Source organism: Erpetoichthys calabaricus, chromosome 1, assembly GCF_900747795.2.
Source record: "Erpetoichthys calabaricus chromosome 1, fErpCal1.3, whole genome shotgun sequence".
Taxonomy (NCBI): Eukaryota; Metazoa; Chordata; class Cladistia; order Polypteriformes; family Polypteridae; genus Erpetoichthys; species Erpetoichthys calabaricus.
The window spans coordinates 184,262,043-184,282,346 of NC_041394.2; the positions used below are offsets into that span (position 1 = coordinate 184,262,043).

General features: G+C 36.2%; 1 protein-coding gene across 1 annotated transcript in view; it reads right to left on the reverse strand.

Moving 5' to 3' along the window:
- The window catches only part of atg2a (autophagy related 2A), a 124,050-nt gene that overhangs the window by 58,668 nt on the left and 45,078 nt on the right, over nt 1–20,304 (reverse strand). Inside the window, exons 9-14 of the mRNA XM_051923210.1 lie at nt 20,132–20,277; nt 15,308–15,392; nt 9,913–10,183; nt 4,456–4,606; nt 3,765–3,863; nt 2,764–2,931 (exon numbers count right to left, since the gene is read on the reverse strand). Coding sequence (XP_051779170.1) covers nt 2,764–2,931; nt 3,765–3,863; nt 4,456–4,606; nt 9,913–10,183; nt 15,308–15,392; nt 20,132–20,277 — 920 coding nt within the window. The remainder of the gene's footprint in view (nt 1–2,763; nt 2,932–3,764; nt 3,864–4,455; nt 4,607–9,912; nt 10,184–15,307; nt 15,393–20,131; nt 20,278–20,304) is intronic.

Sequence of the window (20,304 nt, forward strand, 5' to 3'; positions counted from 1 at the left end):
GAGCACAGTGGCCTCCATCATCCGTAAGTGGAAGAAGTTTGAAACCACCAAGACTCTTCCTAGAGCTGGCCGGCCATCTAAACTGAGTGATCGGGGGAGAAGGGCCTTAGTCAGGGAGGTGACCAAGAACACGACTGTCACTCTGTCAGAGCTCCAGAGGTCTTCTGTGGAGAGAGGAGAACCTTCCAGAAGGACAACCATCTCAGCAGCAATCCACCAATCAGGCCTGTATGGTAGAGTGGCCAGACTAAAGCCACTCCTTAGTAAAAGGCACATGGCAGCCCGCCTGGAGTTTGCCAAAAGGCACCTGAAGGACTCTCAGACCATGAGAAAGAAAATTCTCTGGTCTGATGAGACAAAGATTGAACTCTTTGGTGTGAATGCCAGGCGTCACGTTTGGAGGAAACCTGGCACCATCCCTACAGTGAAGCATGGTGGCAGCATCATGCTGTGGGGATGTTTTTCAGCAGCAGGAACTGGGAGACTAGTCAGGATAAAGGGAAAGATGACTGCAGCAATGTACAGAGACATCCTGGATGAAAACCTGCTTCAGAGCGCTCTTGACCTGGGGTGACGGTTCATCTTTCAGCAGGACAATGACCCTAAGCACACAGCCAAGATATCAAAGGAGTGGCTTCAGGACAACTCTGTGAATGTCCTTGAGTGGCCCAGCCAGAGCCCAGACTTGAATCCGATTGAACATCTCTGGAGAGATCTTAAAATGGCTGTGCACCGACGCTTCCCATCCAACCTGATGAAGCTTGAGAGGTGCGTGGCATCATATTCAAAAAGACTTGAGGCTGTAATTGCTGCCAAAGGTGCATCGACAAAGTACTGAGCAAAGGCTGTGAATACTTATGTACAGGTGATTTCTCAGTTTTTTTATTTTTAATAAATTTGCAAAAACCTCAAGTAAACTTTTTTCACATTGTCATTATGGGGTGTTGTGTGTAGAACTCTGAGGAAAAAAATGAATTTAATCCATTTTGGAATAAGGCTGTAACATAACAAAATGTGGAAAAAGTGATGCGCTGTGAATACTTTCCGGATGCACTGTATATCTGATGTATCTTTTAGGAGATGTGTTGAATACAGAGGCTGACAGTGAAGTAATTAAATTTATGAGAAGAAAACAGCCTCCAGAGCACAATCATTCAGATCCTGGTCATTTTTTGAAAATCTTCCTGAATAACTAGCAAAATTCCTGCCTTTTGTAGCAAACAGAATAATTACATCATTTCACAAACTTTAAATGATGATGATGGATACAGTGGTTTACAACTTGGTATTTTTGCACAACTATACCCCCTTTAAGTTAAGCAAAAACACCAACAGCCTGGGAATCTTTGACATTTTCTTTGAACAGCTACAATAAGATTTTAATGTTACCCAAGTTCTATCGGTTGTATTTTTATTACCCATTTAAATCATAACTACATTTTAATTGGAGTTAAGTGCGGAAATTGCCTGTGATGCTTTTATAGCTTTTGATATTTCTAAAGAGATGAAGCATGTTCAGTTCAAAAAAGGATGGTTATTTTCATCCAAATCAATATTTCTCAGACTTGTCCCTTAAGACTCTCACAGTTGCTGGTTGTCAATATATTATCCCACTCACTTAACCCAGTTCAGGGATATGGGAGCCAAAGCATCTCTCAGCAGTACTTGACTTAATCCTAGGGGAGGTGTAAGTACATTGCAGAATATTTTGTTGCACACTCACTCATAAAAGGTCAATTTAAAGTAGCAAAATAACCTAACACACTAATGTTTAGAATGTGGATAGAAAAACCACAGAGAAGAACATCAGATAAATGTGTTGTCATCATCATTTTTTTTTTCAGAAACTAGGGGGCTTTGCCCCCTGCTCTCTTCGCTCACCATCCCCCGGCCTGCAATGCGCGCCAGCCACTTCGCGTTTCTGCCGCTCGCGTATGTGGATTTCACTTTCACCAAACAACAAATCTTTTAATTCTTGCGGATATGCCTCTTCATTGGGAAGAAACACTACTTTTCCCTGATGGCAACTTGAATTAGACGATCTACAAGTCTCTGACTTAAAGTTTAAAGCCGAACAATAACTACATACTTCTGTCATATCACCTATGTCCATATATTCGATCTCTTTTCACTGTTCCATTATTTCACTGAGTAATAATTTCCGTTTGTTATTGGTAATGCGATCTTTACTGTCAGTTTTTGAGAGTTTCGAATTTTAGTACATTCAAAATCTCTAACCTGCTCTGCATGTGTATTGCACCAATGTTTTTGAACCTCTTTATGATGTTCTACTTTGTCTTCTACTCTTTGTCTTTTATTTCCGACCCCACTTGGAGCCGAGAGCGCAGGAACTGTGTCTGACAATCACATTCACATAAATGAGCGTGGTTGTAAATGTTTGAGAGGAGGGCGGGACTTGTCAAAATCTCTTGGCAAAAAGTCTCATCTCACGGGACCTGAAATTATCTCTCGCGGGAGTTGAAATTATCTCAGAAAAAGTCTTGTCCCAGGATTTCCTTTTATAATAGAGAGAAATTAAAACAAAATTTAGTTGTTTGGCTCAGAAAGGAGAATTCATTTGTGAATAAATCCACATCTTTCATAAACAACTCACACACACACATAAAGAGATGTGTGGAATTTCTAAAAAGGACAGAACAGTAGAAAGTTCAACCCCTAGCACCAGGACTGGGAAAAAGTGGTTTAAACATCAATAAACAGAAAAAGGACAATTTATTATAGTTTAGTACTGTATTTTTTTACCACAGGAAAGTGGGTGGGGGCCATCCCATCTCCTTTATCTGCTTTTGTGAATAGAAGGATCAGTGTATTGAGCCGATCAAGAACTCCAAGATCAAACTCCACGCAAAATTCAGAAAGCTCAATAAAAATTTCACTCTCTAGCCTTACTGACGGTTTTTTGAGCCCCACCTATAAAATCAAAATGAAAGAAAAAGGATATCAGGAAAATTCTGAGAAACATAGTTATTACACTCAAAGTTGTTTAGTTAAGAAAAGCAACTTTCATATTGCATTTCAAAAATATTTTTCTAATTCAAAGTAATGCTTTTAAAATTACTTGAAAAGCACAATTACACTGAAAATGTTCAGTTACTGTATGTCAATATTATTAGTTTATAATTACAGAATAATGTATACAGCTTCCAGTATGTAATGTGAACACAGGTTTCCTTGTTGTTCCATGGTTCCAAAGACAAAGTGAGAAAAGGCACAGCTCAAGATGTAGATATTTACCTTAAAACATGGCTTTTGACCTCTAAGTATGTAGTATTAGGGTGCGTGTAATGAGAAGTTAAGCAAAATGACACCTTTTATTGGCTAACTAAAAAGATTACAATATGCAACTCAGGCCCCTTCTTCTGGCAAATGTAATGAAGAAGGGGCATGAGTTGCCTCAAAAGCTTGCATATTGTAATCTTTTTAGTTAGCCAATAAAAGGTGTCATTATACAGATTATAAAAGCAAATAAAAATTATACCAGAATAATATAGTTAAAATTTCTGGACTATGACCAATGTGAACAATGTGACAATTTCTGATTGTGTGATGTTTTAAATTTGCTTTAAATGCATTATTTTGTCATTTTGGCTTTAAAAAAAAAATACAGGCCAGCTGCGGACAGGAAGACTAACACCAAGATTAGAAGAGAGTAATCCATTTGACTGACCCAAAGCACTTTTAGTAAGAAGACCATACAAATTCCTTAATTTTAAGGACAACTGAAAAAAAAGAACAAGAATCACCTTCCTTGTCTTTCGTTGTGCATATTTGTAGTGAATCTGGGCACAGGGCTTGGCTGCAGTTCCAAATGGAAAGGCACCCTGGTTATAAAAGCGTAATACCTGAAATAAATCAAATTGAGAAAATGTTGCTATGGTCAAAAACATGTATTGGTTTATGGAGTAAACATAACCAGCAAGAGAGAGCAAAATTAAAAACATAAAACCACCATATTAGAATTCATTTATATGTGGTAACTGATTTGCAACCAGTCCACTATAAAAGCACTTCAAATATCAGCTTTCATAAAAATATTTTAAAATGTGCAGAATATGCAATATTCAGTTTTTCTGTTACTGTAGTCAAATTCCAATATAGTCAGCCTGTAAATTAATTATTTAAAGGTCAAGAAAGTAGACAGACCTAAACGCAACACAAGATGCAAAAGTTAAAACCACAACAAGTGCTTGTTTGTTATCTCAAGTACACTGCAAATGTTTGTGCAAATTCATGCAAGGTAAACAGAACATGACATCATAAGACATAGAAATATCTTCAAAATGAATAAACCAAAGAGACTTCACGCAAAATTTCATTGATAAAGTGTATTTCTCCTAACATATAAAAGTACTTTGAGTTTCTTACTTAAAGTAGACATTTTATTTCAAGAACATATATTTCTTGAGGCATCTTCTGAAGTAAAACCATTATTACCTCAGTGTACTGTGGTCTTGAGGTGTTCCCCATGCTCCAAAGACACTCCAGTATCTCTAGCTTGCTAAATGATAGGTCACAGTTTACTTCTTGCACAGAAGAGCCAGCAGCCTTCTGTTCACAGGTCAACTGAACTGCAGCTGCAGTTACTCTGTAAATTTAAAACACTGTTGGGTTTACCAGGTTTGGTTATTAATGGAGGACAAGCAATGCTGTAAAACTGTAAATATCATTAGATGTTACAATTTCTAAAATTGTTTGCAGTGAATACAAAAACATACCGTACAGAAATGCAGATAATTCTGGTCTTGAAGGGTGTCTAATAGGCAATTTCTGGGTTGTAGATTGACTTGTTATAAACTAACAACATAACTTTTTAGATATTTTGTTTCAGAATGTTTGCTGAAGTAGACTAAGAAACAGCCCAGATTAACAAAAAGTAAGCCACATTCCAGACTGAAATGTGAGTGAGAGAGGTTTGATACTATTTAAAACAGCGCAGAGACAGTCTTTAAATTTAAAATACACCATTACACAATGAACCAAATTTTCAAAGAAGAATGATTAAGCAATTAAATGTGAAACCACACAATAGTTTTTTTCTGAACTTTACAATGCTGCTGGTTAATGGTGTGTTCTTGCAGTGTTTTTTACATCCATAATACCAAGTAAAGAGCCACAGGGAAAGATGAAGCTGTTCTTCTGCACTGCTATTCTTTGACAATACTGCTGCTTTTGATACTGTTGAACACAATATCCACCTGGAACATTTAAAAAAAACTACACTTGACTGACCGGAACTTGTTATATCTGGATGTCTTCTGTTATACAGTATACAGAGGTGATTCTAACTTGTAATGGCCTTCCTGCTGTGGTGGGCTTTACTGTTTTTTTGCTTGGTCAACTAATTTTTAACATCTTCATGCTGTCATTGGTTTAACAAATGCACACGTTCCAAGAAAATGCCAACTGCCTTGTTCTTTCTCTCTTTAAACTCAGCAGACATTAAAACAAAGTTTCTGTTAGGTCACCTGGAGAACCTCACATGTCTCATTAAACATCTACTTCTACTGTGACCAAACTTGCCATTGTACCTGACCACAGCTTGACCTTTGTATGTCATCTCTTCAGTTTTTCATCTATGAAAAGTGTTGAGATTCTTTGCATTTCATGGTAGGACTGATATATTTCCCCTTTTAATGGTCTTGTTGCCAAGAGGTATTTAGAGATCACAACAGGTTTAGAATGTTTAGAACGAAATCTGCAATAGCGAAGGCATCAAAGATCTCAGTAGTAATAGACAATACTTCTGTTACCTGTACAGATCAGATAAAAAGCCTTGGTGTAATTCTGGACAGCATGTTATCTTTCCAGTCTCACATCAGTTCTGTTACTCGAGCAGCTTACTTTCACCTGCGAAACATTAATCGCTTGCGTCCATTTTTGTCAAATCACTCTACTGCCATTTTAGTCAACAGTTTGATCACCTCCCGCCTGGACTATTGCAATTCACTTCTCTTTGGTCTGCCTCAAAAGTTACTACATAAACTTCAACTTGTTCAAAATTCGGCTGCTCGTATAATTACTAAAACACCCTATTCTGATCACATTACACCCGTTATTCAGCAGCTTCATTGGCTGCCAATAAAGTTTAGGGTCAACTACAAAATTTTAGTCCTTACATATAAGGCCATTCATAATCTTGCCCCCACATATCTCTCACAGCTCCTACAAGTCACTAAACCCTCTCGTATGCTCAGATCCTCTTTCTCCATTAACTTAAATAATCCACCAGCACGTCTTGTTACGATGGGATATCGTGCATTTAGCAGATCGGCACCTTCCTTATGGAACTCATTACCTGCTTATCTTAGGAATATGACTACCCTTCACCAATTTCAGGCTAATCTTAAAACTTATCTGTTCAAAATTGCTTATTCATTGTAACTGTTATTGCTGTTTTATCTGATGTTTTATTTGGATTTTAAATTTTCTAGTTATTGAATGTTTATTTTTTAACCTGATTGTACAGTGACCTTGAGTTTTTTGAAAGGCGCTTCAAATAAAATGTATTATTATTATTATTATTATTATTATTATATGGAGGTGCAAAACGTATGCCAAATGTATCATTCTTGATTCTGAACTGTTCCAGTAACAATCACAAACTAGTTAAGGGCAAGAAGGTAGCAATGAGGTGCCTAAAACAGGTACACTCCAAGCCTCTGCTGCACCCCAACATCCTTTCCATGAAATTCATAAAGAAAACAGGAGATACACCCTCAACAAAGTCCTATGCCCACTTTAAATAAACTTGACTAAAGGGTAAATATGCAAACTCAAGCCTGGTTCTGAAATACGGAGACGCAGTATTATGCAGTAACAAGCCCCTAGAACTTCATATTTTTGTAACACCTTCCACAAAATAACACAGTACAGAGTCCAAAATTTTTTTTTTTCCCCCCACAAAGCTCATGTTCATAAAACTGACAAATTCCCATGACCACTAAACTATCGGTATACTGGCAAAAACAAGACAGAATTCACCATTAATTTTCTGGATCTGATGTTCTACATTTGTCTGGATTCCCTAATCTAATACTTTAGAATAGGCTTTACAACAAAGTAGAACAAACCCTTTTGCCCTCCGTAAAAGTAAAGGATTTGAAAGTATATAAAATTTTTTTATCTTAAAACATTCCCTATTTATTACTAAAACCCATGAAACTGTGTGTAAGATTTAATTGTGAAAAATATGAAATAATTACAAAAATACTTGAAAGTATTCTTCCAGGACACCAAACATACTGTATGCATCTACGGCATTTTACATGATCATTTCTGATGTGTACACAAAGTATGGAGCGGTTTCCTGCCTTGCTACACCAGTCTCTGGATATGTAAAGAAAACATACTTGAAACATACCTGTACATGCAAATTTCATGTGTGTCTTTTATAACCTGATACTTTGCATTCAATATATTTCAGTAAATAATTCTCTCTGAAAACCAGTCACAACATAGGAGCACTTAAGACTGCAAATAAAGTACAGCTTTCACTTAATTAGAATTTCCAGGCTCCCTCTACTGGTGAAAGTATTGCATTATATTTACATCTAGGGGACACCATTGTAAACTGAATAGTGTTTCTTATTAGAAAGGCAGATATTATATCACATAACACTTTAACTTATCAAATATTTTTCATTAATAATGTACATATTTTTGATGTTTTTCAAAATTAAAATAAAAATCAGGACAACACAAATTTAAGGCAAACCTTTGAATACTGCAACAAAGAAAACATGGATACAGGCACCAGCAGCTAAAGTCTGCCTATCCAAGTTTAGTTAATTAAGTAGTGTTTCATATATTAAGCAGATGTCACATTACAGGACATCTAGTTGTGGGATGTGTCAGAATAGCAGACCACAGTCGCTGATTTCACCATCGGACCATTTCAGTTTAAAAGACAGAAAATCACTGTGCATTTGACATTTAGCGATTACATGTAAACTATCCAATAAATGTCATGCTTGCCACCTGATAGCCAACAGTGTGCTGCCTGGCTGAGCCAGGCTGCATCCTAGGGTTAATGTGACTAGTTCAACAGCAGCCTTTTTTTTCTATTCTGTTTTAGTACATAAAACACGAGACAAACTTCTCTTCTGAATGTGAGGTTCAAAACACACATATTCCTTATTCCTCATCAATGCCTTCAATGCATTGTACTTTTGTATGTGCATTCATTGGTTGTCAGCTCTCCTGCGCATACAGCTTGTCAATAAGACTAAAAAGAAAATCAAACCTGCTTGCTTTGTCATACTGAGTTGAAGACTAGTTGTAGTCAGTTATTGGGTGTGTCACATTAGGTGATCAGCTTCACTGAAGCGGGCAGCTAACTGCCTCTGACTCACTAAGATTATGCAGATGAAGGCTATGACTAACAATCGCTGGAAAAGTCATCTAATGTGACAAAGGCTTTAGTTAAACATGATAACAATATTTAAGGATTGCCCATTATTAAAGACATTTATTAACTAATTAAACAGAAAAGAACAAGGCACAAGGCAGAACAACAGTGGTCAAAACTCTCAAACACAATTCTGGGTAGATGGACATGAAAATCAGGCCTCCTGAACAACTATCTAGAAAAAATATGAAATAATGCAGTTCCCCAGTAGGCGGAGAACCTACCTACCAAACCTATGTGATAGTAGAAGAAATGGCTAGATGATTTTGCTCAAGTTGTAAATAAAACAACTTTTTCTTGGTGATTGCTTATGAAAGTTTTAATCTGTCTGTCATCAGAAGGTGCTGTTTATATTCAACTGGTACAGGGAAAAAATGCTGAAACTACTAACAGTACTTAAACAACATGGAGGTGGCATGTGGGAATGCCAAAACTATTCATAAGGAACTAGTAGGGATTAACCAGGAAAAAGGTGTCTATTGAAAAAGTTGAATTCTCAACTTATGGGGCAACAGTAAGGTATTGTAACAAATGAGAAAGTTAATAATTCACCCAAATAGTATGTCTCAAATCAATATTCATGGCAACGTATTTGGTGAAGAATATCTGATAGTGATTCGGGCTAACATATAACAGTCACAGTTAAAGAAAACCAGATATTCTTGTTGAAAGGTATGTTAAAGATTTTGGTGCACCATCATCTGTGCCAGTGCCCCAAAAGTTGAGTGGCTATGGTTGAAACACATTGTTTCTCCTTCCTTTGAAATGAGTGTGTTAGCACCCAATCTTGAATTTAATTCAATTATTTTATCAAGTCGCTGTCATGGGTACCAACAAAAACTAGACAGAATCAAAGATCATAAACATTTGCTATCGTTTTAAGGTGATAGCTACTACTAAAAATTAACAGAGCTGAATCATGAATAAATAAAAGCAGAGTATTAGACAAGAATTAAAAACAATGTCACTGTTATAAAAGTAAAGAACTGTCAGCGAGAACAAGAGCAATATATTTGGTTGTTTAAACGTATCCTTGTCTATATTTATGGAGTGTGAGATAGTTATTGTACAAATGTCTTTTGTGGTGCTGGAGTAATATAAGTATGTATTATACAATGACAAGTAAAAGTAAAATAAGAATCTATGTGTACGTTACTTTGATTTTACTTGTTTTACTGAAACTAAGTTAACTGGCACTGGTCAAAAATCTTTACGAAAACATTTTCCTATATTTATGTATCTCTACACATATAATTCATTGAGTTATAGAGAATGTCAGTTGTAATTCAGAAACATAATACATATCGGTAGTTGAACTGGCATATACGTCACAGGAAAGATTGGTTATTGAGATCAAAATGAACCTGTTTTTATACAATAATAATAAACTAACTGGTGTACCTCTCAGTCAATTCTGAAAAGATTTGATTTCTATGACTAAACTGGATATGTTCACCCAAACAAAGCACAAATAATTTCCATACCTCACATGTGAATAGGGGCAGGCCTTCTCAAAATGTGATCGTAAATGTTTAAAATCTTGACTACTAAACATGCTATCTTTGAAAAATCCAAGCTCTTGAAAAAAACACTTTGAAATCTCTGAAAACTGGAGGTCTTCGGAAGGGCCATGTGACCTGCACTGGCCTGGCTGGGCTCCCTCCTGCAACAGTGTTAAGGTAAGGCCACCAACTGACAGTTTAAGGAGCATTTCAGATTTCAAACTCTCTACCTGTGGATGATGCAATAATTTCCCTGAAAAGACAAAAAATGACAGATATAAATTTATAAAAACATACAATAATGATGACAATAATAATGATATATAGACTAATGCTATTATTAAGCATTCATGAAATGAACTGGGGGTTTTTGGTGTTAGGTTAATAGACATTCCCCTCAACCACTGACTCATGTAGCAAACCATTAGGAATAATGCTTTAACCTATGAATATATACTATTAAGAGAGAAAAAATCCATATTCTTTTCACTATAAAGGGATGTATAGCAATACTTTGTGGAGAATTTCGGGATGTGTAACATATTGGGTACTTTAACAGTAATAAATTGGCAAGATGCAGGGATAGAATTACTGTTAATGAAAACTAGACATCCTTGTTAAAACGTATGGTAAGGACAATGGCGCACATTCATCTACGCCCATGCCCCAAAGGTTTAGTTGTTATGGATTTTGTTCTTGTTACGACACGGAAATGCTCAGGGTGATGTTAAAACTCTTATTACAACTCTTCTGTCTGACAGAGACAGTAGAAGTAGGTTGTGATCATAGGTCACGGGAAGCAAAACTGTCATTTCTATATAAATGTAATGAATTATTATTATTATTATTATTTCTGCCACTCACATAAAAATGATATCCGTCAACCAGCGACTGTGAAGGCTGCAAAATATTGATCACAGAATGAAATAATATTTAACAGCAATAACTGGCATTTAATTTTGAAATGGACCGACACTGAGATCCCCAAGGTAACTGGTCATCAGTTAGCTCGCTTTGTGTCTCATTATTGTTTGGATGCTGGTTACAAAATAAAAACAATACAATGTTCTGAATCTTAAAAAGCAAGTCAGTTACAATGAAGGTAAAAAAAGTTTATTTCATTAGCAGTGGTGATCGCTACTAATTAAGGAAAATGGCTGGAATGAAAACCTGCAGCCACTGTGGCCCTCCATGATCAGAGTGTGATACCCTTCCTCTATAGCCTAGTGGCATATGCCTCTGGTTATAGCTCTACAGACAGGAAAACATTTAACTAATTTCTGCATTTATGTACCTAATAACCATTGAGAGGATCTGGGAATTAGCAAGATCCAGCAGTCAACACTACTGTTTCTACAGAATTTAACACTCATTGGCAAGTAACAGAAAAAAAAAGCTAGCAGTGTCTTTCAAAATGAGCCCCTTAGGCACCATGTAGAAAGGATCCACATCCTCTGCTGTAATTATTTAAATCTGTGAATTTCCCATTGGGATTAATAAAGTATCTATCTATCTATCTATCTATCTATCTATCTATCTATCTATCTATCTATCTATCTATCTATCTATCTTTTTTTTAAGTTAGCTATTTAAATGTAGGACCAATGGTGCATGATTTTTTGTGGGCCAAGTTCAGCTAGCTTAATATATTTTTAATTGACTGGTGTGATTGGGGTGCTAAGCATAACACATTTCAAACTGAAAAAAAAATGTCAAGGGTGTGTAATTCATCAAAACACATCATTCTGTAATTTTTTTTTAATTTACAAATAAACTATAGGAAAAAATAGAAATGATTTTCCCAGCACATTAGAATGTATACCATAGTCTACTCTTACAAAAATGCATTTCCATAACACCTTAATTGCAAGTAGTTGCAGTTCCCAAGAAAAAGTATGTGAACCCTTTAGAACAACCTGGATTTCTGCATTAATTACTCATATAAATATAGCCTGATCCAGTAGGTCACAATAATAAAAACACAATCTGCTTAAACTAAAAACAAATAATTTTAATTCATCTTTTCAACATTGAATGCCTTGTTTAAACATTAACAGTCTGTACTGCAAAAAAAAGAATGTCAACCTCTAGGCTAATGACTTCTCCAAACGCTAACTGGAGTCAGATATTCCAATCAGTGAGATATAATTGGAGGTGCCCTACCCTATTAAAAAAGGCACACAAACTTAGGTTGTTGAAAGAGGCTTCTATTTCCAAGAAAAATCTGTGGATCTGTCTTCTGTCAAGAAATGTGCATCTAGTATTGCTTTTGCAGCAACAGTCATCCTCTGTGTGGAAACTCAAACTTAACAAAAACATGTTACTAGATACTTGTGTTGCATATTTTTTCACATCAGGCATCTAGTAACACCTCTCCTTGAGTTTCACATTAGACGTCAATCTAACTTGAATTGCATGATAGTTGGATTTGTGCCCTGTTTGAGATGTGTTAGTGCTCCTTTGCTAATACAGTATATTAGTAATTGTGTTTCAGACTATCACCTTTCTGGTAGAAGCACAGAGTGTCCTTTATGACTGCAGTTTCTACAACTACATTTTTTTTCTTACATTTAAACATCAAGGAGGTCCTAATGACTGTACACTAGCTCTCACCTCACAGAATTTGCACATCTGACTTTAGCTATATTTGAGACATATTGAAGAAATGTGTCACACATTTTAATATTGCACAAGTAAAGAGAAAAAAGAATTAAACATTTTTTTTATTCTAAAGAATTTTTCCAAGGGTTTGCAGTTTGTCTGTGCTCGACAAAAGAAACTATGCAATAGGTATTGAAGGCATTTCAAACTAATTTAGTTAACCTAAAGTAGCATTTAACTAGATACTGAACATTTTTAAAAATAAAGCCCTTTCATGGGTAATTATATACTTATTGTGCTGGGAAGAGTGAAGAATGTCCTCTGAACCTTTCTAATGAAAACGGCTACTACACATTGTTTATTTTTAAAATTAAATTCAAGATTTTACTGCATTTAATTATCTTTGAGAATTGCATTGTACTACAACAGCCATAATTCACATTTACGCCAATTGAAGAGTGTTTTCAGTACTAGAATAGTTGTTTTCACCCAATTATCTCAGTATTCTCCAAGTTGTGAACATGCCTATCCAGTACAAACACTTTGATTAAATTTATTCCTAACATTACACAAACCATAAAAATAACCTGGACACTGTTAAACATCAGATTATTATTATAATGTAGAGCACAAAATCATGTTGAGTCAGACAGACAGGGTTTCAATGGCACCTTCTCCACATACAAAAGTATGACAAAAAATATTTTATCCGAACTAACTAGTTGCATGGAATATTCTACACATTCAGAACGCAGAATGTACTGAAGAAAGCATACATTGACTGAATTGTGGCAAAACTGAAAATACTGCATTTTACTATATGTACAGTGGAACCTCAGGTCACGAATGTCTCTGAACACATGCAAATCGGGTTATGACCAAAAAGTTCGCCCAACTTTTGCATCTGTTCACGACCATACATTCCGGTGACGAACAAGCCAGTTTCCCTTCTGGTTCGTACATGCCGATGATTTCCACACATGTTCAGTCTCTCCCTGTACATTGTTCTCAGCCAGACGTGCGTGCATTCGCTGTGAACTCTTTGTGCTCTATTTCGTGTGCTTTTGCATTAATTTTGCAATTAACCATGGCCTCTAAGCAAGTGAAGAGTGGTAGTGTTGGTGAGAAGAAAGGTTCGAAGAAAACTGAAATTGAATTAAAGAAAGAAATTATTGAAAAGTATGAGCGTGGCGTTCGTGTTACTGATCTTGCCGTGAGTACAAGAAGTCAAAATCTACGATTTTTTACAAAAGCAGAAAGAGGCCATTAAAGCAGCTGATGTTGCAAAAGGAGTTACAGTGTTAACCAAGCAGAGGCCTCAAGTGGTGGAAGAGGTGGAGAAACTGTTGCTAGTGTGGTTGAACGAGAAGCAACTTGCAGGGGATAGTGTAAGCAAGGTGATGTTAAGCGAGAAAGCCAGGAAGATTCATAGCGATTTGCTGCAAAACTATCCTTCTATGAGTGGCTAGTTCTTCCTCCTCACTTCCTTCATGCCAGAACTCGTCTCATGCAAGGTTAGTTTTCTTGGTTGTTTATGTATAAATTAAGGATTTTTCACATTTTCATTTTTTCCCTGTGCTTAAAACTCAATTAAAAAAGTGTTAACAGCAAGCGGTTTGTAAGGCTGTAGCGTGAACTTGCAATGTTAGTTTTCTCTGTTGTTCAAGGTTTTCTCAGTGTTATTCAATGCTTTTACATTTAGTTTATTATTACACTGTGCATGCTATGGTATAATTAACTATTTCTGTGTTTAAAAATCTTTAAAAAAAATATATTTACATACAGTTCATACGGTCTGGAACGGATTAATTGTACTTACATACAATCCTATGGGGGAAATTAGTTCGGGTCATTACCAAAATCAGGTTGCAACCAGAGTTTTGGAACTAATTATGGTCGTGACCCAAGGTTTCACTGTATCTTGTAATCTTTTGAACTGTCACGAAAATAGATTTCTTTTGTTTTCTCATCTTTAAAGATCCCTTTGATACTTTTTTGTTTACCACAGTAAATTAAAAAAAATAGTTAATCTAAATATAAAAGGCTGCCATGACATATTTTTAAAATTTAGCAATAACAGTAATAACAACAATAATAAATCACTGCTTACTTAATACTGTTAAAGTCAAAAAGTGTAACGATTATGGGGTTAAAGTCATCTTTTTAAGGAGGGAAAGGATGAAAGGAATTGTACATGGCACATAGCTGATAACAAGTACAGACTGATAAAGCCCCTCACTTTAGATTCATTGATAGTCCTCCTAACATTTCCATTCAGTAATTAGTACTTACACTTATACAACAATTGGAAAAACATAGCCATGGATAAAAGGAAAAAAAACCAAAAAAATTAAATGCACAAATTACAATTAGAGAATTAGTTCTCTTCTTGCTTACTATTTTCATATATTATTATGTGAGCTGCATCCTCCATTTAGTGAGGTAAATTTCTGTTATCTGACCTATATGATTCATTTACAATATAACAACAGAGTGGTACAGTCTGCCATGTAAAGCAAGAATTAAAATATATTATTAGAATTTATAAAGAAAGTTGTAATTTACACAGAGCATTGTTCTTATTAGACAAATTACACATTTCTTTTGCTCATAAACAATAACTGGTATGCATATGTGGTGGAAATATAACAGGCCAGGTTTCAGTAAAATTAAATCATTTCTTTCAAAGACAGGATAAATAAAGTATTGTAAATAATGCACATAAAACAGAAACTCAAAATTTGAATCATCTTTAAAAAAATAGTATTTTGCATACCTGTAGGTTTACTTAAAGCCTGCAAACCAGGAAGAGTAGCAGAGAAGGGAGATCCCATGTAATGTCTTGGGCTACCAAGCATAAGCTATATTAAACAAAAGGCAAAAGTTATATTATGCATGTTACATATACAGTATATTGTATCAACAGTTATCAATTTTAACTTCCTGCACCCTGAAATCAAAACAGTTTTGCAACAAACTCTCAATTACCTACTAGTGAATGTGAATGTAACATCATTTTTCTTACTGGATTTTAATGGGAATTTTGCTTTAAAAACTATGTTGGAGTGAATATGTTTAGCTCTTGCATGAAAAATGTTAGTATTTCAACAGCCTTTTGATATTTGGCTCTAGTTGCTTTTAGATGCTGAACACCATCAGCTCAAGGTAGCGAAGGTACATCAAAGATAAATCATTACTGGTTACCTTCCACGATAGTAAAGGATTATGAAAGCAAAAAACTAGAATGAGTAAAAGATAGTAGATAAGGTGACTGGATAAACAGTTAATTCATGCTCACATTAGAAAAAGTTACAAAGAGAAACTTAAAGCAAGTATCTCATCATCTGAAAGTTTAAACCAGAAGTGAGAGGAGTAGTTAATCAATGAATTAGAACACATTACACATTAGAAGCGAGTCATTGTCAGATATTGACAAAGTCTCTTAAAATAATGAAAGACTCCTCTAAAGGGTTACATAAGCAGTAAAGTACTTTGGAATTGTTTTGCATTAAGACCGTTTTTGGGAAAACATTTCAGACTAGGATAGACTTACAATTACTCCTAATCACCAAAAAGCATTTTCAGGAGTAACAAAAGACAGAATAAGACTATGCAATAACAAATGTATTGCAGTTTCCTATCTGCACTGCTAGTGTGTCAGCTTACCTTGCATAACTGCAAGAATCCTAACCCGTCCTCCATAACCCAAAGAGAAATCAGCGCCATATATTTTAAGATTACAAAAAAATCTTTATACGATAACAGTGTAAATCTTATGCTAAATTTGGAAAAAAATGAATTAAAACCATTTGAAAATAGCCCAACAGGTGTACAACCATGTTTTATTTTTGCTTAATGTTTTCATATGGTATACAGTATAATAGCAACTATGTCACACTGGGTTCTTTTGGTTTACGTGCTTTAAGATAGTTAAATTTCTAGAGAGCTATACTTTTGATAGAATTGTGTTCTGGTCATTATGGAATGATTTTATGCTTAATAAATTTTAAAGTAGAAAAAAATAATCATTTAAGAACAAGTTAACAAAGCTCTTATATAATCCATATTTCTAGCTAATACTCCTTGTTAATGGTTTTAGTGGAGTTAAAAAATTGTCTAAACCTGACAAGATATTCTGGTACTGATCTTGTGAAGTGACAGAAAGACTTACTCAGGAATTCTGGGGAAAAGACATTATTCAACATTATTAAATTGCAGAAAATACAATCAGACATGAAAGAATATGTTTTTTTTACTGCATTTAGACACACAAACAAGAAGGTCACAACTGTACTTAGGTAATAAAGCAGCAAAGCTGAATGCCTTTGAAAGTATCACTCAGAGTTAATACACACACTTTAAAAGTTAAAGCAACTGCAAAACAACTTTTTTGTTCTATATTAAAATAGTTACTTGAATGGGGAAAAAAAATCATCATTAGTGTTGTCTGTAAATATCTTGATCAGTGTAATTCTATAAACTACATAGCCAGTTAGTGCATATTTGACTTTATATCTTTTGCTTCATAAAAAATGTAAAATGTCAATTCTGTTTCAATTTAGAGAAAATAGATTATCAGAGGTGTTGCCAGCTAACCCAACACCCTAAGGCTCAGACTACCAAAGGAGAAGAAAAAACAGATAACCCATATTTATTCTGAAGGAACTTACATGTCCTGTAGAGACTACTGCGTGCGGCCGGGGCCCTTGCCCAACTGGGACACAGCCACGCTGGGAGGACTGGGGGAGCAAGCATGGCCAGAGTGTCACCTCCCCCAGGACGCTAGATGGCAACCCCCCTGGGTTCAAGTGGTGCCTTGGACTCCCGCAGGGCTTTATGGGAGTTGGAGTTTGGTGCAGCCCTGTTGGGATCCGCAGGCGCCGCCAGGGGGTGCTGCAGAAGAATCCGCTGAGCCCTTGTGGGCCACACCCGGAAGTGCTGTCGGATATGAGTCATCAAGCACCTGGAGCACTTCCGGGTGCCTTATAAAAGGAGCCAGCAACCACTACTCAGGGAGCCAGGGTTGGGAAGAGGAAGACTAAGCTTGACCAGAGTAGTGGAGGAGAAAGGAGAGAAACAGAAGGAAGCGAATTGTTTGTGTGCTGTGATCGTGCTGAGACTGTGTTGTACTGATGGATAACAGGAGAAGGCATTTCCCACGGGGTAAAAAGAAAATAAAAAAATCCATGTGTGCCTTGAACTTGTGTCCCTCGCTTGTCTGTGTCGGGTTCAGGTTGCGGTGCCAGCCTGAGTGGTCCACAAGACATCCACTCCACTGCAGAGATGCAGAGGTAGATGGGTAGTTTTCAGGTACAAGTACAAACTCATATTTAGGCTGTCAGTTCTATATATAAAAAAAAGGTTTGCCTTTGTAATGTGTGACTTTAGGCAAAATTAGAAATCAGAAAATTTAATGTGGGGCTCAGGTTTAAGGGACAGTCAGGTACATTTTGAGGCAGAAGAGACAAGTATTGCTTGAACAAATTGACATTTGAACCAGAGGAACATTATTTACAGGGAAGTCATTCATGTATATAAAGTTAAGAAACTGTTCAATATTGTTTGTGAGGGCAAAAAATGATAGCACAGGGCAGGTATACTTTTATAGCAATGGAACTTGAACAAAGATAGAGCTTAGTCAACAACTATTACAAGAATATTAGTAATTACCACAGAATAGCCAATACTTGTCCTTTATTTCCGGCCCCGGGCATAGTTAAATCTCTTTCTTGCAGGACATATAATGCTGCTTGCATTGTGAAAGGGGGTCGGCTGAATGCACGCTAAGGAGATGCAGTCGGAACAGCTGCTGTCTTGCTGCTGGCGAGCTGCGTGTTCTTTTTGTCGCGCAGCACGTCGATCATTTAAAAGCCTGTACAGCAGCTGTCCTTTTGCCACTTCGTGTCTCTGCCACTCGCATTGTGAAGGGGAGGGGGCTTAACACACGCTAAGGAGAAGCGGTCGGATCATCTGCTGGCTTGCTGCTGCTGCTGGCGAGCTGCGTGTTCTGCTTGTAGTTGTTTTAAAAGGTGGGAGCACGTGAAGTGTGTCTGCCAAAACCATTCCAACAACTGCTAGGTTAGATGTCCGTGAACTTCTTTTAAATGTTGCTTCACTGCCTTGTCTCGCGTGACATTAAAGTGTCTCTCGCGAGATGTCAAATTGTCTTCTGAGAAGATCACGTCTCGTCTCCCTAGTCTCTCTTCCAAGATTTTTTTTTTTTTTTATAATAGAGAGAAAGTGTTACCTTAGATCTTGATGAGTTTGACTCCAGATATTCTCTTAAGTGTATACCACATTGAAAACATAGATTGCAATTCAGATTGTGGATCGTGATATGATTTTTTGGAAAGATCGCCCACCCATCATTTGACTAATAAAGTTTTCAAATTTATGTAGGATTCATTAACCCTTTGGCGAGCTACTTGGAAAGGGGTGGCGAGCTACCGGTAGCTCGTGAGCGACGTGTTGGAGACCCCTGCTCTACACACTCTGGAAGAATGCACAGAATATCATTTCTGCATCAAATGTGATCTCCAAGATTGTCACTATTATTACCAAAGCAAGCATTGTACTACCAGAACAATCATAATGCATGTCTCAAGGCTCAACTAAATGTTTACAAGTGACAGGAAAAGACAAATGAAGACTGTTCCCATTTTTTCTTAACCTGAAAAATTTAAATTCTTTTTGGACTAAACTCAAGTTTACAGAAAAAAATGCCCTAATCCTAAGAAAAAATAATTGGCATTATTGTAAACTTACTTAAAAACACAATTCCTATTTAACAAGCCAAGCTCTCTCTCTCTCTTTCTTTGTCTCGGTCTCATTTAGCTGTACAGCCATATTCTAGGTTCAACCAGTTTATCCAGTTGCCCCCCACATATTTTCGGGGTACTAGAGAAGAATTTTGTCATGGCCAGATGCCTCTTCTGGTGCCAAATTCCTTTATGTGCGTTATACACCACACAAGAGTGACCTTATTCTATGCCTAGGTTACAAGTAACTCAGACTACTAATGTAAAATAAATGGAAATTTCAAATAAGAATTTTGGTCTTGCACAAAATATACTGCCATCATTTTCAATGTTCCTGCCTAGCTGCTTGTGCTGCTGGATAGGCTGTATATTGGATTATACAACTTAGAATATTTTCTGCTATTTACAAACTGTAAAGTACTGTATACAGTAGATAATAGGCCAGAGTACCATTGTGTTGGAGAGTATAACAAATAATTAATGAACAGTTTAATGAATTAAGCCATGAACTTCAACTATATATTTGAGGCAAAAAAGAGACGTTTCCTGGTGAGGAGCAGCAGTAAGAAAAGAGTCATTTTGGGTAGGAACATAACCCAAAATAATACAATAAAAAAACGTGGAAAAAATATAAAAGGCTGTATCCTCTTTCATCATTTCAGCTCCATAACAACAACCTTAAACTAAAAAAATCTATTTAACCAAGGTGTTCTTTAAACAAAATATAATGTTCAAATTCTTCATGTTCAGATAAGCGAATATGCAGATATCATATATTAGATTTATAGATGAAAGTATTAACTAAAATTAAAGCCCAGATTTGGTAGACAAAATCCACTTACTCCAGGAGATAAAGAATGAGGCTGAAAAGCACAACTGCTGTACTCGCTGTGTAGAGAGGAGTCCATGTCAGCTTCAGAGAGGTCACTAACAGTATTGACAGATGTGACAGAGGTGCCCATTCCAGGTGCCATTGAGTAGAACATTTCTATAGAAATGCACAGAAAAATAAACT